Here is a 25,210-nt window from a genome sequence, read left to right as displayed (position 1 = left end):
CTTGAAATCCCCTTATTTCTTCTTGCGGCAACGATGGCCTTGAGAGGATTCTGGTCGCAGAACCTGATTGTAGATGTTGCTAACGATGACTCTTGTGTTTTCGTTTGGTTGTCAGGGACTTAAAGTAATCGCACGTAATCGCATGAGGGAAGCCAAATGGTAATGGCCGCTTAGTAAGTCTTCAAGCTTTGATCCTATTTGTTATTGGATTTCAGGGTTGAAGCTCGTAGAGAAGGGGATGATGGTGTGTGCCTTTACATCTTTCACATCTTTGGTCTCTTCTGTGAAAGGCATTTGAGGAGGCTTAAGGTTTGGCCATTCTGCAACAAGAAAGAAAGGGAAACTTAAAAACCTCTATTCATAAGTGCCTGACCTGGACTGCTGATGTAATGAAAACAAGTGGGATCGCTTCCATTGAAGGCCTCAAAGAAGCAGTGCTGCTGGGAAGACTCAATGGAGCTCCTAAATGGAATGAGCTTGGGGTTGACAACATCTTAGACTCGCACAATTGTAACATCTCGAAGGGGGAAAGAGAGGAGTTTGGGCTTCGAAGTGCCCAAGTATGAGAGAAAACCGAGAGAGATGCGGGAGATTGGAGAGATTTCAAGGGCGAGAGACTCGTAATGGTCATTATATAAAGCTGGGCATTATATAAAGTGAAGTCATAATAGTCATCATATAAGTTTAGGGTTAGGCTGGGTTGGGCTGGGCTCAGCTGAGGCCTCAACCTTTGCCTAGCCCGATCTTGACTTAGGGATAGAGATTTCCAGTTTTGATCCCCCCTTAGGGCTAGAAATCTTCGCCAGGCCCTGTTCGGGCTCAGGGCAAGCCAAGGGCCAAACTTGCACCCCTATCACAGACCACCCTCACGACCCTCACCGCCCTTAACACCCTCTTTCCCCCTCGACTTTGATGAACCCCCTTTTGAGGGTTCCACCAAGAAAGCAAAATTTGTGAAAAATAAAGTTGAGTAAAAAAAACCATACGTTATCACCCTTTACCCCTCCCTTCGATTCCCCACAAGCAAACCCCCACCACCCTCCTTTTTCGCTGCCACTTCAATCAACCCCATCCCTTTGATTCCTAATAGCACAACACCCTATTGCCCCTCGTCATTTCCCTTTTAGGGGTTCCCTCCTTTGGGGAAAAAAAAAAAGAAAAAAAAAGAAAGAAAAAAGAGGAAAGAAAGAGAAAGAGACAAAGAACCAAAAAAAGGAATAAAGGAGAGACGAGAGAAGAGTTTCAAAGGTGAGACTGGTCGAGCATACCTAGTTCCATCCTCGCATTGCATCACAGTTCAAGCTAGGACTGGTTCTTCACATTGCACCTCTTCAAACCAATACACTCTGGCGTGTGATATTTTTCTACATTTGGAGTCCTAGTTGAATTCGAACCTGGCTTCCATCATCATTCCTTCTTTTTCCATCTTCAATCTTGCTTCTAGAGGTCGAAGAAGACCTCGACTACTCCTTGATGTTAAGTACCTTTTTTAACCCCAAGTTCCATTTTTGCCCCCACCTTTTGCACCTTATTTGCTTTTAAGTCTTGTTTTACTTAAAAGGTGAGATTGTATTAGAAACAAAGTGGGTGTCACTCCGATTCAGGACAAGCTCCGCGAGAGCAGGTTGAGATGGTATGACCATGTTCAATGGAGACTTATGGATGCCCCAATCAGGAAAAGCAACTAGATTCATGTAGAGAGGGCCAGAAGGAGTAGGGGCAGACCTAAATGACTATTAACGAAGTGGTTAGGAAAGATATGCAAATGGTAGGGGTAGGGGTAGGGGTAGGGGTAGGGGTAGGGTTGGATTCTAGTATGACTGCAGATAGACCGTTGTGAAGGACAAAGTTCCGTGTAGTCGATCCCTTGTAGGGGATGAGTTTTATTTAATGGTTATCAACCTTTTAGTTGGGCCTTCTATTATTTGGGTGGGCCACCCCGATAGCAAACCCAAATTGGTTTCTGTGACTCCGGTTCCGCATCAATTTGTGTAGGCCCATAGAGATTTCAAATACAAACCTGGCCATTTTTTTTCTTTCAAGTTCGGTTGCCCAACGGAACGCTTGCTAATTTGTTCATTGATTTGTGACGAAGTGGCAATTTCGTCTCACGATTTGTGGTACTGATGCTATGAAAGACCAACCAGATCAGTATTGAGTCTGGGGATTATGTATTCGTCAAATTCGGAATTTCTTAGTATTGTGATGGTGCTTATTGTGAAGTACTGAAGTGTTTTGATATTTTCAGTGCAATATTCAATTGGGTCGAGAGTGGTTGGAAGAACGAAACGACGTTGATCGTGATAAAAATTTGTGCACCTTAAAGCCTTTTCACATGTGTCAAACATTCATTCTTCATGGATTGGTTGACGAAATGTCCACAAAGTCAAAGAAGGTGATATTGACAGTGTGACCACAAGTCGAACTGAATGGGTCGGTCAACACATGAGACCGCTCTTATCTTGGACAACAAGTACCGGTCAATGAAGACGAGACGATTATTATGGGTAGAGCAACAACAGACTCTACTACAACAAGAAGAGTTCACATTGAGTTTGTTCTTTCCCACGATTTTCCGGCCATGGATCATGGATGCAATTCCAAAAGCTTCATATTTGGATTTTCTTCAAGTTGCAGACAGTGACTAGATAACCCCATGGTCGTGTGCTTTTATTTCTACCGTTCTACAAAATTTATGATTGAGTTTTTCTCAATAGCGGGGGAATTGATACAGGTGCACTAGCTTGGATAGATCCAAACCCATTTGAGTATCCAAACGGAGATGAACTGTATTTGGCTGGTTGAATATTTAGTATTTTTATTTCTATTTTGAGATTAACGTGCAGTCTTTTATTTTTATAGCTAGCTTAAGTAAGAGATAGCTATTAGGATTTGGTTTCGTTGTTAATTTGAGTTTCCAAATTAAAGTAGGTTTTCTTTTCATGTTTTTATTTTTTATTTTTTATTTAAGTACATGTAACCGTGTAATTAGAACTCAGATTTGAGAATAAATTGAATTGTGTTACTTAGATTTTCCCTTTTGCTAACCGGCCCTCCACCACTTACAAATTCTTCTACAACATAGTTTTTCATAATTCAGATATTATCTCAGTAGATAATAGGTCCCGTTGACAGTCCCAAGTAATTTGTTTCTGATGTGTTACATCCATGAAAAGTATATATCGTCTAATGCATTTGTGATCAATGACATTATTGCACAATATATTGTTTCTGGCTGGGATTTCTCAGACAGACTGAGATCTCTATTTCTTCTATTTATTTGTGTTTAGGTTCTGGTTGAAGACCAAACCTATTGATTTTCAGAAATGTACTTGTGCTTTTTTTTTTTGGTTTTATTTCCCTTTGGATAGGAAAGTTATACTTTCTGAAGATAATTTAGGTATAGGACAGTTAAAAACGAAGATTCTTGTTATGGCATGCACTGATTTTTTCCTAATGGGTCAGGTAACATCATCCCTTCTCGTAGTTCAGTTTTTCTAAATGAATAAAATCCTAAAGGGTTTACCAGGATCCTCGAATCTTGGGCTTAAATTTTTTGGGGGGTGGGGTGGGGTGGGGTGGGGGGGATTGGGGGGAGAGAGAGAGAGAGAGAGAGAGGGGACTCAGTCTCTGAAGAAGAATGTATGCTCGGATGTTTTTAGCACAATTATTAAGTGTGCTTATATCCACTTTACCTAGTGGAGCAAAATCTGCTTGGTTCGGGAAAAGTCAAATACTTTATTACTTTATTCTGTTACCGAGTTGCCGTTTCATTATTGATATGCATATAACTGCAGGAGGAATTATCCTGTTGGCTTTGAGGTTGGGGTCACTTCTCTCTTTAATTGTGGTTATGGGTTGCTCATTTCTCTTAGTTTATAGGGTGCATAGAGGTCTTCTTGTTGTGAAACTGTTTTGAGTGCAAATATTTGTATGTCATTGGACACACTGTTGGTATCTGAAACACTGGAATCCTATACTCAGTGGGTCCTGGGACAGGTCTACAATTTTTGAAGCTATATGGTGGGAAATCTTTAAAAGAAAAAGAAAAGAGAGAAACTAATATAAAGGGAAGATCTTAAGTACTTGGTTTGCTCCTTTAGTTTCTCTGGATAGAGATTCCTAAACCTTTACAAATAGCTCAAAAGCATAATCGAATTACTTCATTAGTTTAATTTTGGCCGCAGGCTCACAGAGGTGCATGTAAGAGCTATATTTCATGCCCTTCATTTTTTCTACGACACTATCTGTGCCTCGAGAGGTTGATTTGAAACCAAAATTCTTTTTGTTCTTTATTCATTGTAAATGCGTGATCTTGTTAAGCTACCTTTAGAATCCATAATGATGCTGCAGTCATATTGGTTTCGTTCTGTTTCTGTGTCTTTCTGATCAGTAACATGGTGAATATACTCTTGATGCGATGTAATTCCACTGTGCAGCCGGGCTATTCACTCCGTACCTTCACAGGACATTCTGCTTCTGTCATGTCATTGGACTTCCACCCAAATAAAGAGGATCTCATCTGCTCTTGTGATGGAGATAGTGAGATACGATATTGGAGTATCAAAAATGGTAGCTGTGCTATGGTGTTCAAGGTATGAAACAGTGGACATCGTGGTTTTGAGTTCAATTCTGTGGAACATCATCTTGTTAGACGGTTGGGGTTTAGGGTAACAGATTGTCAATGATTTTTGTGCTTATTAGCTTTTAAGCTTTATGTGTTTATTGTTTAATGCAGGGTGGTACAACCCAGATGAGGTTTCAGCCCCGTGTTGGAAGGTATCTTGCAGCTGCTGCTGAGAATGTTGTATCCATATTGGATGTTGAGACTCAAGCTTGCCGGCATACACTGCAGGTTTGTTATAATTTTGTTAACATTATGAATGGGGAGAATGCTTGTGTGTACTAACTGATCACACAAGCCCTTTATTCATAATATGCAAAAATAAAGTCATAATAGGAGTACAAGTCTAAAAAGCATAAGCTAATTACAAGTATACCCCCCATCCTGCCGCCACTCTAAATAGGGTCGGTGGAGAGGGGAAACACTTAACCCCCATTCTAACACTCCCCCTCAAGTTGGTGCATAGATGCTACACATGCTCAACTTGATTAAACTAGTATGAAACATCCTTCCAACCAACTCCTTAATGAACATATCAACTAATTGATCACCAGACTTCACAAAAGGAACACAAATCAAACCAGCATCCAACTTCTCTTTGATGAAGTGTCTGTCGATCTCCACGTGTTTGGTTTGGTCGTGCTGTACTGGATAATGAGAAATACTGATAATAACCTTGTTATCACAGTAAAGCATCATTGGAAGACGAACAAGTCTACCAATATCATCCAAAAGTGTACGCAACCACAATAACTCATAAATCCCTTGTGCCAAGCCACAAAATTCTGCTTCAGCAATAGATCTAGCTATCACATTCTGCTTCTTGCCGTGCCAAGTGACAAGGTTTTCACTAGAGATGGACTTTTTGTCAGGTGAACCAGCCATTCAGCATCTGTATAAGTTTTAAGTAGGAGATGATCATGAGGAGATAAAATGATCCCTTTCCTTGGAGCTGATTAAAGTTATGCATAACTGCTTCTATAGGAGTATCAGAAGGATGGCAGTTCAACATACCTGTCTCGGACAGTGGATTAAGGATGTACTTCCTTTGAGAGAGACAGATGCCTTTTGAAGACCTAACTTCAATGGCAAAAAAGTACCTTAACTTCCAAGATCTTTTATCTTAAATTCTCTGCCTAGAAAACCTTGAGATGATTAATCTTAGTACTATCATTTCTTGTTACCACGATGTCATCCATATGAACAATGAGCATAGTAACTTTCTCACCAGACCTTTTTATGAACAATGTGTGGTTAGCATTATTCTGCTTATAACCTATAGATGTCATAGCCTTGTGAAATCTTCCAAACCACGCTCTATGCATGGTTTAAGATCTCGGCGAGATTTCGCTAATATTTCTCTTTTTTAAAAAGGCGAGATGTATGGCGAGTTATAATTTTACAAAAACTCGACCGAGATCTCGCCTCTATCTCACCAAATCTCGCCTTTCTACTTTTTTGGAGAAAAAACATTAAGGAGCAAGGATTTTGGAGCTTTTGCTTGAGGATCTCCATTCCTACACTCATTGAAGCTTAAAAAGTAGAGAATATTACCTCCTCATCAACATTTGGAGTTACTTTAATTTTCAATGTATGTGAATGTGACTCATTAGTCATCAGTGTTAATTGTTAAACAATTAAGTAATTATCTATGATGTCTTTTAAATTCTTATGATTATGTTGTGTCATGTGTTTATTGTGGAATGTGGATTGTGGAATGTGGAATAGAGCATACTGGCCTAGGGTCCGAAGAGTCGGAGACTACTTACATAAGGTACGAAGTCAAATACTATTTTAGGTTTATTTTTAAGAAAACTGATGTTTCCATTGTGTTTAGAAGGCCTAAAATAGGGTATATATAAAGTTTCAGGGGCTACAAAGACCAGATGGCCACTGAGACCAACCACCGAGTCGACTGGGAAAATATACATGATCTCACTAAGATCTCACCAGATCTCTCTTTTTTGGATAGCGAGATGGAGGGCAAGAGCGAGATCTTAAACCTTGGCTTTAGGTGACTGCTTCAAATCATAAAGAGCACACTTCAACTTATAGACCTAGTCTTGAGTTCTTGTACTTGAGAAGCATGGTGGAGTATCTATATGTACTTCCTCATTGAGCTCTCCATGGAGGAAAACATTCTTTATATCACAAGTTGTTGGAGTTCCCATTCTAGGTTCACAACACATGCAAGTAACACTCGCACAGAGGTCAACTTGGCAATTGGAGCAAATGTCTCCTGGTAGTCAATTTCATATGTCTAAGTGAACTCTTTAGCCACAAGCCTTGCCTTGTATCTGTCCACAGAACCGTCGATCTTCTATTTTACCACAAACACCCACTTACAACCAATATGTCCCTTCCCAGGTGGAAGTGTCATAAGTTCTCATGTAGCATTCTTTTTTAAGGCATCCATTTCTTCCTCCATTGTGGTCTTCCATTTTTTATCTACAAAAGTTTTCTGCCAATTCTTGAGAACACAAGTAGAAGAAAGGGAAGACACAAAAGCACGATAGGTGGGAGAAAGGGAATTATATGAAACAATATGAGATATAGGGTGTTGAGTATAGGTACTAGTGCCTTTTCTTAGAGCAATAGGTTGGTCAGAAGGAGAAATTATACTTGAGGTATGAGGCTCAATCAATTCTTGATCTGGAGTTGGTGAAGGGATGTGTATAGGTGCTGCAGTAGTGGTGATGTTCTGAAGTTTATTTCTGGTATGTCCCCTACTATAAACTAGAAGAACGGATTCATCAATTTGTCTCTGGAATTCACAATGGTTCTCTGGATTGGAGTCATCTCCTAGTTGGGACCATAGGGACATGAGTCTCTGTCATAGGCTCTGCCCCCTCACTGTCTTGTGGAGCATTAGGATCCTGAGTGGAAGATGATAGGTACATTGGTGGAGCAAGCAGATTCAAAGTCATCTTTTCTTCACTACTAATACTAGACTTACCCTGAAGAGGTGACGATGAGTAGTACAAACAGATTTATGAAACACAATATCCATTATTATCATAATACGTCAAGTAGGAGGTTGGTAACACTTGTATCCTTTTTGTGTAGGAGAATAACCCCAAAAGATACACTTAGTACTTCAAGGTTCCAATTTTCCTGGTGAATGATCATCCCTAGCATCGCAAGCACACCCAAACGTCTTTGAGGCACCGAGAAGGATGTAGTCCCTTGAAGAACCTTAACAGGAGTTCGAGAGTTGAGGACACGAGTAGGCATGTGATTGATTACGTAAGCTGCTACGAGAACATCGCTCCAGTATTGAGATGGAACCTGTCTAGTAAACATCATGGCTTGAGCAACATCCAACAAGTGCCTATGCTTGCATTCAGCCACCCCATTCTGAGCAAGAGTGCCGACACAACTTTGATGAAGAATCCTATGATCAGCTAGTATTTTTGAAACTAACCTCCATGTGTTCTGTTCCATTATCATTGCGAAGAATTTTCAGAGTGGTATTGAATTGAGTCTGAATCATTTTATGGAACCGTTGAAAACAATTGAACACTTCACTTTTGTGCTGCATCATATGAACCTAAGTAATTCTAGAGTGACACTCAATAAAGGTCACATACCATATTTTTCCAGAAATAGATGTCCGACGAGATGGACCCCATACATTAGAGTGAACCAAATAAAAAATAGAAGAGCTTATTTTATTTGAAGGTAAATAACTGGAATGAGTCTATTTAGCCAGAGTACAGGGTTCACAAAAAAAATCCCTAGTACATGGTTTAACTAAATGCAGAAATAAAAGAGATAAGGTCCTAATTGGTGGGTGAATACTGGTGAAATAGATTGGGGGAATCGGTCATGTGATCAATGGCACCAGAGTCAATGATCCAGGGAGTGGAGACGACCGATGCACAATGACCACCAAATAAAATACCTAAGTGAGAAAAATTGGAACCTGGAGGGACTGGATTGGTAGGGAGTTGAAGAATTGGAAGCCTTGAGCATACGTTTGAAAGCTTGGAGTTCCTACTGAGAGAGTCCAATCTCAGTTGCAGGTGGGGTGTCCACAGTCTCAGCCTGATAAGCTTTGTTTTTGGATTGACCATGGGCATGTTTTGCCTCAAAATCAGCAAATTTTTCATGGAGCTTCCAACAATTGTCCTTGGTATAGTATGGCTTGCGACAATATTCGCATTTAACAATCTTCTTGCTGGTACCCTCAGAGGTAGTAGTGGATCCAGTCTGTAGGGCTTGTTTTTAGTGGTGGGAGTCTAAAGCATAGAGTTACGATGACATTGCTCCATATAAACTAGGCAAAGGACTATTCCATAGTAGGGAAGGGAGATTTGCTAAGCACCTGAACACGAATCTGATCATACTCAACATTCAGATCAGCTAAAAAATCATACATCCTAATTTTGTCCACATGTTTGGTATAAGCCTTACTGTATTCAACATTAGTGGGATGATAATTTGCAAAGTGATCGAGTTCATACCATAGAGTTTGAAGTTCAACATAATATTTGGACACAGAGTGTTCATGTTGGGTAGTGGTACGAACCTTCTTGCGAAGATTAAATACCTAAGCATCATTCCCTAGTTGCCCATAATTTTCCTTGGGAACAACCCAAATCTAAGAAGCAGTATCTAAGAGCAAAAATCCTCTAGAAATAGATTGATGAATAGAACCAATAAAATAATCCATTACCAAAGAGTCATTGGGTCAGGAGGTATCCTCAACAGAGGGTTTCTTTAATTTCCTTGTAACGTGTCCAGTGAGGCCTCTACCAGCAATGGTAAGATAGGTAGATTTGGACTAGACGAACTAATTAGTTTCCTCCAATTTCACAGAGCTATCCCCAAAAGCCATGTAATCACTGCGACTTTGTCCATCAGATCCAGAGGTTACAGTAGTTACTTCAGACATGATTGAACCAATAAAAAATCGACAATGAGTGAGAGAAAGACCAGATCTTCAAAACCAGGGGTCGGAAAAGGTCTATACTTGGATCAAATTGCCCAGTAAGGATAGTGAGACACTCCTCCAAATTATATCTAATTCCGATGAACTGTTGAGATAGGCAAAAATAGGGTTTTGGGAGAAAACCCTAAATATCCAAGATGATGGGAGATTGCTCAAAAAACTTGGTAGATAGGGCCACAAGTCTGGTCGATCTTCTCTTCAAGAGTGAGGATGATTTCCTAAAAAAAATCAGCTGATTTTGAGGAGGGAATCCCAAAAATCGATTTGGTCAAGTTTTTGGAGAAAAAACCCTGATTTTGCAAAAATTGATTAGGGTTGATCTTCAATCTTGCAAGTAGTGATGAGTCCTTCTAGTTGCTGAATTTGATCTTCAAGAGGTAGAGGTGTATCCTTTATAGAGGTAGAAGCCACACTCCCTGAAAGTAGAAGAACAAAAAATCACAGAGGTGAAGAACCCTAATTTTCTTGCAAGGGTTCTGGGTTTTAGTTCATGAGGTATGGTATAGGACAGCCACTAGATTCGTAGGAATCACCTCATTAGTGCTGTCCTTGGGAAATTAAGGAGACAAAGGTAGGAGAAGATGGAGGCTAATAAAGGTGATGGAAGAGAAGTGAATGGAGTTTTGCAATTCTTGAGGAGAGAAGAAGAAGGGGCTGGAAACTGGAAACTTAGATTAGAAGTTAGGCTCTGATACCATGCTAACTGATGAATGGGGAGAATGCTTGTGTGTACTAACTGATCACACAAGTGCTCCTTCTAACAAGTTTCCTAGCCCACTTGAGACCTGAATAAAGGGAAGACATGTGAGAACTTGCTTGAATTAAATTAATAGAATTAGACCTGGTGCATGCTCTCTTTTGGCAAAACTTGCCAAAGATTCTGCCTTATCTCTGCATTGGGGAGCATCTAGAGAAGAATTCCTATGATTTGATGAACCATTGGATCAGTTTTGGTGTTTGGGAGCATCAGATTAGCATACTTGGTTATTTCAGTCGCATTGTTTTAGGTAACATGACCTCAGAGAGTTGAATAGCAGAACTGAATTCCTGTAGGCTGTAGTTGACCTCATGGAGTTGGATGAGTTGCTGTAATCTAATTAGGATTTTCTAAAATAGTATTTCTCTACAAATTAACACTGCATTAGAAAATTGCTCAGAATCAAAAGATTTTGGTCTGATTTGAAAGATACCTAAATAAGCCATCAAACAGAACTAAAATCGTGCCAAAGCAAAGAAGTTATGACTCTCCAAAAATAGAGCCAAAAGAAATGACTCAACTCAACTCAGCCTTATCCCAACTAAATGGGGTCGGATAATTAGATTAGGAATCTTATTTTGAGTTTACTTCTTGAATTTGAATTTTGTTTGTTTGGAAAGGGGTACAACAGTTGTTGAAGTTGCCAAACTTGTAATCAAAGTTGTACTCAGATTTTTTTTTAAGGAGCCAAAAATTCAAACTTGGGTAGGAAGCTGAGGGTTTGGTTATAAAGCTTTTCAAACTGTATATTTTGAGTGGAATAATAACTTTTGGGCATAGCTATTTTCTTCCAAGCGGTCTAATGGGCAAGTCTGAGCTCTGTTCGTAGTGAGCAAACTTCTATCTGTTCTTTCTTTTTCTTCTGTTTATGGTTCTATATGGGCCCATCACCCACAGATTTTGTAAGCGTGCCTGCATCAATCTCCCTTATAGTTCAAGATTCACTGTAGGTAACTAGATTTTTGACTCCATAAGTTGATTCAAAATTTATTTGAAGTCGGTAGGATAAAATAATACACAGAGCCAAAGCTCAAAGCTCATTGCCTTGACTAATAACACATTGACATGAAACAAAAATAATTACAATAAAGTCCAAAGAGGGCCAGGAAACCATGCCAACAAATAGCTCTCACCAAGGATAATCCTCCCTAACCACAATATGAGGCCTCAATACTCCTTGTCTACCAAGCTCATCTGCCAAGGAGTTAGCAGACTTTGGTTTCTAATGAAAAGGATACTTCAACCGATAAGACCAAATGGAAAAGTAAGATAGTTAAGATGCGAAACCTCCAAGGTGGTTCAATACCTTTTGCAAACTACCCTATGATAATTGCAGAATTACTATCTACCATAACATTGTCATAACTTCACCTGTTAGAAATGTCTAAACTGGTCAAGACATCGTCTAGGCATTCAGACACATTCTTGGATGCCTAGGCGTCTCCTTGTGGCCTTGTGACAACAGGTCTTAATTTATTTTATTTTTTTGACACTTCACAAGCTTATGTTGATTTATGTTTATTGCTTGATTTTTTTGTGAATATGCTTACATTATATCCTATGCTCTGTTTATCAGTTGGTTTTCTCTAAGTTGGTCATTACTAGCTAAATTATTTTATATTGCATTGATAGGGTTTCAATGTTGCATTTAAGCATAATCTTATAAAATTAATGTACTGCATGCCTAGGGAGCCTACCCGACCCCTAGATGGGTGCCTTGTTTCCTACGCACCCCTCCGCGCCTTGAGTTGCCCAGTTGCCTTGACAGCCATGTCTGACTCTGTTTTTAACAGTCCCGATTATTCCTGAAGGACACAGATTCCCTGAAGGCACCCATTCTTGTTCAACAAAGAAGCATCCTTTAATCCCTAAATAAATATCAATAGGGACATCCTTGGAAGTATTACTAGTTGCAGCCTGATAAATCATTCTGGTGTCACCTGGTCACCATATTACTGTTTACGAGGAAGGAAAAACTCTCTGAATGAGCAGCTAGAACGCATTTTGAGGAGTACCAGCTCTGGGTTCAAGTGGCATTTCACCCCTAACCACAGCTCATCAGTTGATTCTTCAACATCAGTTGGGGACCCCCACTTAGTTTCACCCAAGCTTCATTCTAGTCATGGATAGATCACCTAGGTTCTAAATGGACCAACACAGTGCCAATAAAATACTCCAAAAAACTTGCACTGCCTGCAAGAGGAGCTTGATACCAAACCCTCTTGTCCTGCTCATTTTTAAAATGGAAACACTCCTGAAGACAATCAAAAAAGGACCTAACATGGTTAGCCACTTAGCCTCATACTTGCCAAAGCGTCTGCTGAACCCAGATTTAGGGTAAACCCACCATCTGAGAGACAACACACTCACCAACAGGTTTGCTCTTGGAGCATGAAATAGAATGAAGTCAAGGCTATCTATCCTTGAGGCTAGTCTCTCCCACCACAAATCTTCCAAAACCTACCTTATCATCATATCTTAACCAAGGATGAAACAGTCGGAGCATACGATACTGTTCAACAGCCCCCTGAAAGTCACTGTAGAAGGGAGTTTGGAATCTCTCCCTTCTCTGGTCTAACCATTAGCATATTTAATTATAATGTGGCTGATGCAATTAAGATTGTCCAATTGGGTCAATCGGGCATTGGAAGACTTTATTTTGGCCGATGGTTGGGTTCTATGAACCTTGTGCTTCTTATATTTTGGGTTTATCGATGTAATTGACTTAATTCATAAGCTCAAAGTGGGGATAAAGTTAGTCCATGGGATTAATATTTAAGTTGATTTAGATTAGGATACTTAACAGCTAGATAGAGCTCTATTTTGAGTTTAATTACTTTATTGAGTGTATTAGAGAGATTAAGAGTCCTTTTATGTGTCAAATTAGGAATTTTACAATACGTGATTGGTGTCCTAGACCATTTCTTATCTTCTCATGTATTCTCTTCTTCCGCCTAACAAGATCGATCTCATTTCTCTTCCCTCCCCTTCCATTGATTTGATTTTTTCCCTCGACAATATTGGGTGCTTCCTTTATCTTAGATCTGATCATATATTTGATTATTGGGCCTGCATGCATTTGAGATCCATAATCTGGATTTTTAGATTGCATTATTTGGTATCAGAGTTGAACCTAAGGCCATGGAGGTTGACCATTTATTCCGTTCGGTTAGTCATGAAATCCATACGCTCCAAGAAAGTTTGCAAGTGCGGTTTCTTGATCTTCAAACAAAGCCTGTTGATTTGGGATAGGTTGTCAAAAATACTGACTACTTCTGCGATGAAGTGTTGAGCATGATAAAAGCTTCAGTGGACGGATCAGAAGTGGCTGAAAAGGTGGACAATGAAAGTGATGGTAAAAATGAAGTAGTCCGATCAAGATTGAAGCTGGGAATTGATTGACAGTCCAATTGTAGATGTTAAACCCCATGATGAAATTCCAATTAGAGACTTAACGTTTGCTAATGATCATCAGGAGAGCATGATGGTTGATCCTGAAATGTGCTGGATCATTGTCCCATCAAAGCTGATGATTGTGGATGCCGGTCAAATGGTGCTGATTCTCCCATTTTACAAAACTTGAGGGCTAGTTTTTCTCAACACCGGGGCAATTGATGTAGTTAAGATTGTCCAATTGGGTCAATTGAGCCTCAAAAGACAGCCCATGGTTGGGTACTATATACCTTGGGCTTCTTATTTTTTGGGTTAATTGATGTAATGGGCCTAACTAATAGGCCCTTAAAGTGGGGATAAAGTTAGTACACGGTATTAGTAGTTGCTAAGTGTTTTGAGTTAGATTAAGATACTTAATAGCTATATAGAGTTCTGTTTTGAGTTTTATTTTACTTTGTTGAGAGTATTAGAGTGATTAAGAGTCCTTTTATGAGTCAAATTAGGATTTTCCCCTATTAAATAGAGATGATTCGAGTAAAGGACATAGTTATCAAGGTGACAAGGCGACCCAAGGTGGTGGAGGGGTGCCTAAGTGCTTACGTGATAAGGTGCCCAATTGTTATTTTTTTATGTTTTTCCTCTTTCCTAATATTATTTAGTATACTACATATACCTGATAATCTGATATCATTAAAAATAAATAGTAAGCCATATCAAGTTGTCAAAATCAACATTAAATCACATCAAGTGAAGCTGACTCGAAGGGCTACATTTCTCATGACATCGCCTTCAACTCAAATTCAATGCACGGACCCTGAAATTGAACTATAAACTGATGCATCTGCTGAAAAGTGTTTCTAGAGTGATGACTTCCAACACCAACTAAACATGCATCATTTCAGGAGTGTGTTGACTAAGTTGACAGAAATGAACAACATCATAGCCAAGCTAGATTGCTCAATGGGACTTTGGTCATGTTTTTTGTTATGATGTATAAATTTAGAATTGATGTTGGATGATATTCAATGAATCTCTTAGAACTTAAAATGAGTTTTGGAATATATATGTATCAATGTTGGATGTTATAGTTGTTTTGAACATTAGCTGTAGGTATTAAAGTAAAAGTTCTTTAGTTTATAGAAGTATACTGCCATTTTTTTTTAAATCTACACGTTTAAAACCTGTACTGTCTGTTTTCCGTTTTTATGGTTTTCTATTTTTTTGACAGCACCGTATGGAACTTTTTACTGTTTAAAACTTGTACCGTCAGTTTCTGTTTTTTTGCTTCCTATGCTCCCACCCATAGAAACGGTCCGTTTATGTTATGTTGTTTCTATGCATCACGTGGTCCTAGTGGCTAGGCTGAGGACCATCATCATTCTTGATGAGGCTAATCGTTGACACTGAATGGGAAGAGGAACAAGAGTCTTTATTCCATGAGAGAGCAAGTAAGCACTTGTAGAGTTGTTGTATGAAACATGATTGGGATACTGCAACCTAAGTTTGGGAAGAAATTAAGTGCGTAATTTTGCAGCTCTGTTTAGCCTGCCAGTGATCCTTCAATTTGGCATGTGTCTCAAGAAGACCTGATGCTCAAACTTGGCCTCTGAGTTGAAGACATTGTGGCTTGACACATCCTGCAAATTAGTTTGTCTTGGGTTCTTAACCTTTTAAATTTTATTTTTAAATGGGGATTTTGTTTGGAGTTGAACGACATTTATTAAGCTAAATCCTGCAGTAATTATCCTCTTCATAATTACATTGGGAGGTTGTGGACTTTCATGGTAGGTTCTAAGAAATGGCTTTTTAAATTTTAATTAAACAGATGATGATGTTTCTCTGTGGAAAAATTATTCAAAATATTTGGCATGGAAAGGTGCGTCAGTTGATTTCCTAGTTGACTAGTAGTTGGTCAGTTTCCTCTGATCCTTTATCCTCTTGCCCTTGAACTCATTGAATCTGATGCCTATTTTTGGTATTTATTTCATGTTGGCTTAGAACACTTGTACTTCTAAAGGTTAATCCCAAAATTGTTGCTATATGATAAAGATCCCATTTTTTACATCAAATAGATCTCACCTTGCTATCATTTTTGTCTGCCTTGCTGATAAACTGATATTTTCTTTATCCTTGCCCATTTTTAATTGTAGGGGCATACAAAACCAGTTCATTCCGTTTGTTGGAATCCTTCTGGTGATTTTGTGGCGTCTGTGAGTGAGGACTCAGTCAGAGTATGGAACATTGGCACTGGGAGCGAAGGAGAGTGCATTCATGAGTTGAGCTGTAATGGCAACAAGTTCCATTCCTGTGTCTTCCATCCCACTTATCCTTATTTGTTGGTGATTGGCTGTTACCAGGCAAGTTACTTCCACTTCTGTATTTCATGCAGTTTTATTACCATCTGTGCTAATTTATCACCTCATAAATCTTTCTGCTTATTTCAAAAACTAAGGAAAATTTTGTTGTTGGCTTATGCTTTCATTGCATATTACTGCTGTGCTAAAGTATTGAATTATTCAGTAGTCAGAATATTTATTGTGTAGACGTTGAAGTATCCACATTCCATTTTTACCATGCTGGGATTTACCAAATGCCCCGTTAATGTATTCTTCTTCTTCTCCCCCTTTCCCTCTTTTTTGGTGGGACGGACCTGGACTCTGCATAATTAGCCCTTTTCTGATTTGTTCATATAGAGTTGACCTTAACTTCAGTTCCAGATTAAAATTTGAAATTCAACTTTCACTTGGATTTTGGGGCTGCACTCTGACCAATTGTTGACAGGCCATCTATAAGGTTGGGTAACCCAATTTTTTTAATGGCTTAGCATGTTTTGTTGATAGTGATCTTCACACCCAAGGAAAAAAAAAATCTCGAATCCCAATTCTTGAATAAAACAATGCAAAGCAGGGAAACACATACCATTCACCATGATCTATGCCTACAGTATTGACGGTGGAACTCAAGGTTTTTCTCTCTTGCTCCCCTTAAGTGTATCTCAGCAATTGGGATAGTGTGAGGACCAAGAGCGCTCAATTTTTAGACAAACATCGCAGTCATCCCATCAAGAAGTGCAAATAGATTAGGACTCTAATTACCGTGGTATTTGAAAGGGTAATGTTAGAATATATGTTAAGTGTGCCATAGCGGCACAATAGGGCTTTCCCCCCTCCACCAACCCTATTTAGTGTGGGGCGGCTGGATGGGGGGGGCATACTTGTAATTTCTGTTCTTTTTTACTTATCATAAATAAAGGGCTTGTGTGATTTAGTTGCATCATTCAAGCATTCATCCCATTCATGCTGTTAACATGGTGTTAGAGTCTAATTTTCTGATCTAGGGTTTTCAGCCTCACTTCTTCTCTTGTTCCCAAAATTGCAAGCCCCATCCTCTCTCATCTTCCATCTTCTTCACAAGCCTCCATCTTCTCCCACCTTTGCCTTCCTAATTACCTATAGGACAGCACAAATGAGGTAATTCTTATGAATCTAGTTGCTGTCCTACATATCACCTCAATGTTTTAAACCAAAAACCTTGAAAAATTAGGGTTCTTACCTATCTGCGATTTTTTATTCTTCATCTCCTTTGGAATTTGGTTCTTCCAACTTCTAAGACCAAATCTCCACTTATTGAAGATCAAGATGATCAACCTGGATGGACCCGTCCCTACTTGCAAGATTGAAGCCACCTTTTTAAGCGATTTCTAAAATTTAGGGTTTCTTTCCCAAAACCCTGTTCCCATCGATTTTAGGGTTCCCTTTCTCAGAATTGATTGAGATTTGGAGGATATCTCCCTCACCCCTACAGAGGAGTTCGACTAGCCTTGTGGCCCTAGTTGCCCAAAGCTGCGTGCGTGTGTGATCCTCTTCTTTGAAGATTTTAGGGTTTTCTTCTAAAACCTAATGGGTCCTCTTCTCGTCCTTGCTGAAACCCCTCCCTTTTGCTTCAGTTGAGATCCCCCTCCTTTTTGTTTCAGTCAAGATCCCCTCCCTGTTCTCAGGGTTCCGCCGGCAAAAAAAATAAAAATCAGCAGACAGCGAAAGAGGCTGAATCAGAAGACAGGAAAAAAGAAGAAGAAGAAGAAGAAGAAGAGATGATAAGAAGTGGAGACTGGAGGAAGCATCGAAGAAAAAAGGAAAAAAGAAAAAGTCCAAATCCATGTCGAACTCATGCTTGGATTCTCGCTGCTGTTTTCCTCATGGCCACTGTCAAGCTCCTCAGTTGCCATCTCCTAATCAACGTAGCAGGCTCTAAAGAGGTAGAAGGCGAGTGGGTTACGTCTTCCACCCCTTCGGCTTTCTAACAATAATTGATAAGTGCCTTATATCTCCTCAAATCCAGTATTACCCCTAGTCCCTTATGTCATATTTGATTTAAACTCTTAAATATTTACTTTTCCATCATTGCCCTTCCCTTTTAGTTTTATTCTGAGTTATCCTCTTTTTTAACCTGTTTCCAAGTTTGCCCTTGACCCATTGGTACTACTCTGTTGTGTTGTCCCATTTTTTTTTTTCAATTTTTCCATCTTTTTGAAAAAAAAAACAAAGAAAAGAAGCGAACCTCCATATTTACAATTCTGCCTCCGCTTGCCTAGTGAAGTTGTCTTATTTGTGGGAGGCTCAAAGCAAATTTCCTACAAAATCCTTTACTCCGATGGCATTTCCCCTTGAATTTATTAATCTTATTGAGGAACTTAAGAAAAAATTTGATGATGGATTGAAGGAACATTGATCGGAATCCCAGGAACTTCAATCAAAATTTCAAAAGCTTACCGAAAGTACCATACACTTATGTGATAAGGTGTGCAGCATGATCGGAGACGGGTTAGTGGCGAAAGAGCCAGATTACACTAGACGTGACGATCAGGATGAACTGAACAATCTGATCAAGGTTGCATCTGAAGAACTGATAAGTCGTCCAATTTCAATTGTGAAACCCCACCATTAGATTCTGATAAAAATTATATCATTCGTTGGTGACCATCAGGAGACCGTGACGGATGAAAGCACGATGTGCTGGATCATAACCCCATCAAAGCCAATGATTGTGGATACTAATCGAGTGGTGCTGATCCTTTCCTTCATTAAAACTCGTGGACAAGTTTTTCTCAACATCGGGGGAGTTGATGCAGAGTTGAGGCTGAACTGGGTTGACCCTTCGGACAATCTCAATCGAGACGAACTGGATCCAATTTGATTTTTGGGATTAGTTGATTATCTTAGGATTTACTTTATTTAGGAAGTAATGAGTTATTTTATTTGGGAAGATATGCAATTTTTTATTTTTAGGTAGTTCTTAGTCAATTAGAGAGTTACTAGTTTGTGTTTATTTTGTTTCCAATTTCATTAGTTAGAATTTAGTAAGTAATTAGAAGTTGCTAATTTCAGTTTTAGATTTTAATTAGGCAAGTTTTAATTTTAATTTATTATATAAAGGCATGTAACCCAATTTAGTAGATAGATTTTGAATGATGAATTAATTAATTGGTTGAAACCTTGTGGTTTGCTTGGTCGTAAGACCTTCTTCCCCCTCCACCTGTGTGTGATTCTTCTCTTCTCCCTTGCAACAATTCCTTCCCTATTTCTATCTCCTCCATCAAGGAGTGCTTAAATTACCCTTACTGGACAGTTCAATCCAAGTATAGGCCTTTTCTAATGGCTCTTTTTGACTTTGGTATTTCTCCCACTTATTGTTGTTTTCTCCCTAGTGGAGTAACTACTGCATCTACTGCAACATCAGACTCTTATGGGCAAGGTTGCGATGAATATATCCCTTTTGGTGCTTGCTCTGTGAAATTGGAGGGAACTAATTATCTCATCTGGTCTAGAACCATTTATCTTTTGATTGCTGGTAAAGGTCTCACTGGTCATATCATGGGCCAATCAAAGAAACCCTCTGAGGAGGGTACCCTCAGGACAAATGGATCACCAATGACTAGTAATGGATTTTTTGATAAACTCTATGCATCATTCTATTTCTAGAGGATTCTTGTTAGAATTTCTTCTTAGATCTGGGCTATTGCCAAAGAAACCTATGGACGAATAGGGAATGATGCTCAGGTATTTAATCTTTGCAAGAAAGTGTGTACTACTACTCAATAAGACCTCTCTGTGTCCAAGTATTATGCTGAACTTCGAACTTTATGGTATGAGCTTGATCACTTTGTAGACTATCATCCCTCCAGTGCTAAAGATATTGCTCCCTATGCAAAACATGTGGACAAAATTAGGGTGTACGATTTCTTGGCTAGTTTGAATATTGAGTATGATCAGATTCGTGTCCAAGTACTTGGCAGATTTCCATTCCCTACTCTGGAACAGTCCTTTTCCCTGGTTCATACGGAGGAGTGTCGTCATAACTCTATGCTTCACCCTTCCCCTACCGAAAAATCAGCCCTACAGATTGGTTGCTACTTCTGTGGGAGTGCCCGTACTAGTGACACTACCAAGGAAGTGGTGAAGTGTGAACACTGCAACAAACCATACCATATCAAAGCAACATGTTGGAAACTTGATGGGAAACCAACTGATTTTGAAGCTAAGCGTGGTCATGGTTAATCCAAGAACAAGGCCCATCAGGCTGAAACTGTTGGCAAAGCATCTGTAGCTGATACTAGCCTCTCCTAGGAGGAATTCCAGGCATTCAGGCATATTCTCCAAGCTTCCAATTTATCAGCACCTGCCAATTTTGTCCCTTCATGTTCCAACTTTGCTCATTCAGGTATCTTGTTTTGTGGTGCATTGGTAGTCTCCAGTCCTTGGATCATTGACACCGGTTCTTCAAACCTTTTCTACTAGCATTCATCCACCTCAAGTGGAGAAAAAGTGGGGGTCACTGATGGCACCCTATCTTTTGTCTCTGGAAAGGGTTTTATTTAGTGTTATACGTCTCTCACAATAAATTCAGTTTTACATATCCCTAATTTTGCTACTAATCTGCTATCTATTAGTAGCCTTACTAGGGGCTTGAATTGTCAAGTAACTTTTTTCCCTTCCTATTGCGTTTTTCAAGATCTGGCAACAAGGAAGGCGATTGGATGTGGTAAGTTGTAGGGTGGTCTCTATTTGCTTGATGATGGTTTTCTTCTATAGCTGCGGTTTCTACTACTGCACATTAGTTACACTCTGTTTCCTCTGATCTGCAACATTGGCATTGTCGTATAGGACATCCTCCCTTTGGAACATTATTTATTTTATTTTCACAATAAGTTAAACCATATAATAGGGATGACTTTTTTTATGAAGCCTGTATTTTGGCTCAACAAACTTGTTCCATTTATTTTCCATTAAATAAAAGAAGTTCTGCACTTTTTCATTTGGTTCACTTTGATGTGTGGGGTCCGTATCGTAGGACATCTATCTTTGGTAATTGTTGTTTTCTGTTTTTTATTAGTCACTCTTGCACAACGTGGGTTTATATGATGCAACACAAAAGTGAGGTGTTCAATCGTTTTCAACAATTCCACGAGATGATTCAGACACAACTAATGCTACTCTGAAAATTCTTCGTAGTGATAATGGTACTGAATATATGGAGGGTCAGTTCGAACCTTGTTGAACATGTGATCATTAAACTAGCTGCATTGGCACTCCTGCCAGAATGGGATGGCTGAACGCAAGAAGAGATATTGGACATTGCCGGCGCAATGATGTTTGCCAGACAGTTTCCCTCTCAATATTGGAGTGATGTTGTCCTGACTGTTGCGGTGTTGCCTACTTGATCAAGCACATGCTACTCGGGTTCTTGATTCTCGTACTCTTATTGCCGTTTTTATGGGGATAACTCTTTCTTAGTATCACCACTAACTAGGAACATTGGAACATCGTTGCATCAAGTGTATCTATCTAGGTTATTTTCCTACTCAGAAAGGATACATGCGTTACGATCCTCCTATTAGGCGTACCATAGTCACCATGGATGTTGTGTTTCACGAATCCGTTGGCTATTATTCCTCACCATCTGTTCAGGGGGAGTCTGGTATTGACAGTGAAGAGTTGACTCTGAATCTACTTGCTCCACCTCTGGTGTATCTACAATCTCCTACAGAGAGTAAGGGGACAAAGACTATTAATGTTCCAGCTCAGGGGGAGTTGACTCCCATTCAACGTACTATTGGTGAATTTCAGAGACAGATTGATGATTCAACTCTTCAAGTCTATCGTAGGGGTCAAACCATAAATAAGCAACTTGAGACCATTACCACTACTATAGCACCTTTACACATCCCCTTGCCAGCCCTGGATTAAGAGCCGTCTGAGACTATTGTGTTAGGTATAATTTATTCTTCTAACCAACCTATTGCTTTTAGTAGAGGCACTACGACTTGCACTCAACACCCCATCCCATGTTCCATGTGATGCCCTTTCTCTCTCTCTTATCGTGCTTTTGTGTCTTCTCTTTCTTTTGTTCGTGTTCCCCAGAATTGGTAGGAAGCTCTTGCATATACAAAATGGAAGGCCGTAATGGTGGAAGTAATGGATGCCCAAAAGAAAGAATGCTACATGGGAACTTGTGACTCTTCCTCATGAGAAAAACTCAGTTGGTTGTAAGTGGGTGTTTGTGGTGAAGCAGAAGATAGATGGCTTTGTAGATTGGTAAAAGGCAAGACTTGTAGCTAAACGGTTCACTCAGACATATGGAATTGACTATTAGGGGACATTTGCACATTGGAAGAGCCATCGGTGTTACCAAATTGACCTCTGTGCGAGTGTTGCTCTCATGTGTTGTGAATCTAGGATGGGATCTTCAACAACTTGGTGTCAAGAATGCTTTCCTCTATGGAGAGCTCGATGGGGAAGTATATATGGATATTCCACCAGGTTTCTCCAGTAAAGGAACTTAGGGCAAGGTCTATAAGTTGAAGCGTGCTCTCTATTGTTTGAAGCAGTCACCTAGAGCATGGTTCAAGAGATTTCACAAGGCAATGACATCTATGGGGTATAAGCAGCACAATGCTGATTACACATTGTTCATGAAGAGGTTTGGTGATAAAATTACTATTCTCATCGCCTATGTGGATGACATTGTGGTGACAGGGAATGACAGTGCTGAGATTGGTTGTCCCAAGGACTTTCTTGGTTGAGGGTTTGAAATAAAGGATCTCGGAAAACTAAGATACTTTCTTGGGATTGAAGTTGCTCAATTTTCTAAAGGCATCTTTCTATCTTAGAGGAAGTACAACCTTGATCTATTGTCATATACTGGTTTATTGGGCTGTCATCCTTTTGATACACCTATGGAAGTTAGTACACGACTCAAGGAAAAGGAGGGTGAATCTGTTGACAAAGTGCGTGACCAACGGTTGGTAGACAAGTTGATCTGTCTCTCCCATACTCGGCCTGATATAGCCGTGGCTTTCAGTTTTGTGTGTCAATTTATGCATGATCCCTATTCCTCCCATATGGAAGCAGTCCTACTTATCCTGAGACACATGAAGTCTACCTAGGATAAGAGATTCTTTTATCTCCTCATAATCATCTCAGAGTTGAAGCTTACACAGATGTTGATTGGGCTAGATCTCATGATAGAAAGTCCATCTCAGGTTATTGTACCTTCGTGGGTGGGAATCTTGTTACTTGGCGCAACAAGAAGCAAAATGTGGTTGCTAGATCTAGTGTTGAAGCAGAGTTTCGTGATATGCCACAAGAGATTTGTGAGTTTTTGTAGTTACGCACACTTAGATGATATTGGTGTGCCTGTTCGTCTTCTTATGATGCTCTGCCGTGATACAAGGCTGCTATCAGTATTGCTCATAATTCAGTATAACATGACCATACCAAACATGTGGAGATTGGCAAACACTTCATTAAAGAGAAGTTGGATGCTAGCTTGATTTGTGTTCCCTTTGTGAAGTCTGCAGATCAGCTAGCTGATATATTCACTTAGGGTTTAGTTGGGAAGATATTTTATTCTTGTTTAGTCAAGTTGGGCATGTGTGATATCTATGCACCAATTTGAGGGGGAGTATTAGAATATATGTTAAGTGTGCCACAAGGGCACAATAGAGCTTTCCCCCTCCATTGACTCTATTTAGTGTGGGGCAGCTGGATGGGGGGCATACTTGTAATTTATGTTCTTTTTTGCTTATTATAAAGGGCTTGTGTGGTCAGTTTCAGGCACTCCCCATTCATGATGTTAACATGTAACAATACTTAGAATCCAAGTCATTGTACAAAACCCAAAAGCTAAACCATGAGACACCTTGTAGACCACTAACTCTTAATTGGTCATGTGGGAAAACTAATGGGATAAAATCCCTACATCTTCGATATAATATGGAAGAGAAATTTGAAAATGGATATTATTGTAGTCTTATTTTCTTGTCTGATCATTGTGCCTGATATCTACAACTTTTTAAATGCCTTTGGAGCAAGGAAAAAGGAAACAAAAAAAAGAAAAAGAAAAAAAGAGAGTGAAAACAGGTAAATTAAATTTCTTAATAGATATGAAACCAGGCAAGTACTTTGATCTCATTGTTTAAAAAATAATTTATTAAACCCCCCCCCCCCTCTGCTCCATAAATAATTCAGCAGGACTCTCTAGAGATGCAAAATAAAGATGAATTTGCTCCATAGTATTTCGTTAATTGACTGATAATATTGTGAAATTGTGGTTTTTTCTACAGTCTCTGGAACTATGGAACATGAATGAGAACCAAACAATGACTTTGTCTGCTCATGAAGGACTAATTGCTGCCTTAGCAGTATCAAATGTGACTGGGTTGGTGGCTTCTGCTAGTCATGACAAGTTTGTTAAGCTCTGGAAGTGATTGCTGTTCTGGCGCTATAATTTGATGGGTAAAGTGCTTCTGCTTGTGTATTGGTAGGTCTAACATTAGTGTTTGCCTTGATTGCAGTGGGTCTAGCAGGGAAAGGGTTGCTAGACCTTGTCCATGCATCTTTTTAGTCCCACAAAACCCAGCTAACATCAGAAGAGTCTGTCAATCAGGTACTAACCATCTTGATCGTCACTGTTGTAGTTGTAGTAGTGTCAGCCGGTTGTGGTTTTAGCCTGATATACCATTACAATATGAGAGGGATGCAACATTAGTAAATCTTTCTAGAACTCTCTCCTGCTAACATGCGAGTTTGCAAATACTTCAATTAGTTTTTACTCATGTACATACACTATTATAAAGTTCGTGCATTGATTTCAAACCAACACCTTTGATGTATTTATGCTATAATGTCAATTTGCTCGAGATGCTGTGCTACAATAGTAGATCTATTTGGCCTGTTAAAAGGCTTGGACCTGTATCCTTCTGTTGATCTGCTTCATTGGTGGACCTTGATTGGTTCTAACGACTGATTGTATTAGTGACTGCCAAGTAGAAAATATGGAATCCATGAGCATCAGCAAGGTTTGTTAAACTGATTCCCTGTTTTTGGTTGACTTTGCCAGTAGAAGGTGCCAGTTAATGCAGGTTGTTAAGATATGATGGCCTGTTGTCTGAGGGATCAGATCCTGCCTTTATCATTTTTTTTTT

The 25,210-nt window shown here is 39.4% G+C and overlaps 1 protein-coding gene across 5 annotated transcripts in view; it reads left to right on the top strand.

The window, feature by feature from the left end:
• Window positions 1–24,980, top strand: part of LOC122064629 (transcriptional corepressor LEUNIG) — a 40,037-nt gene extending 15,057 nt beyond the window's left edge. For all 5 annotated transcript variants that reach the window (XM_042628368.1, XM_042628370.1, XM_042628371.1 and 2 more), the window contains 4 exons: window positions 4,440–4,595; window positions 4,739–4,855; window positions 15,879–16,085; window positions 24,350–24,980. In XM_042628368.1, the coding sequence (XP_042484302.1) occupies window positions 4,440–4,595; window positions 4,739–4,855; window positions 15,879–16,085; window positions 24,350–24,493 (624 nt within the window). In that variant the 3' untranslated portion in view covers window positions 24,494–24,980. The remainder of the gene's footprint in view (window positions 1–4,439; window positions 4,596–4,738; window positions 4,856–15,878; window positions 16,086–24,349) is intronic.
• The last annotated feature ends 230 nt before the right edge of the window (window positions 24,981–25,210 follow it).

The sequence above is a fragment of the Macadamia integrifolia genome, unplaced genomic scaffold, assembly GCF_013358625.1.
Source record: "Macadamia integrifolia cultivar HAES 741 unplaced genomic scaffold, SCU_Mint_v3 scaffold170, whole genome shotgun sequence".
NCBI classification, from domain to species: Eukaryota; Viridiplantae; Streptophyta; class Magnoliopsida; order Proteales; family Proteaceae; genus Macadamia; species Macadamia integrifolia.
The sequence above is the reverse complement of the archived record's forward strand: the minus strand, read 5'-3'. Positions and strand labels throughout refer to the sequence as shown.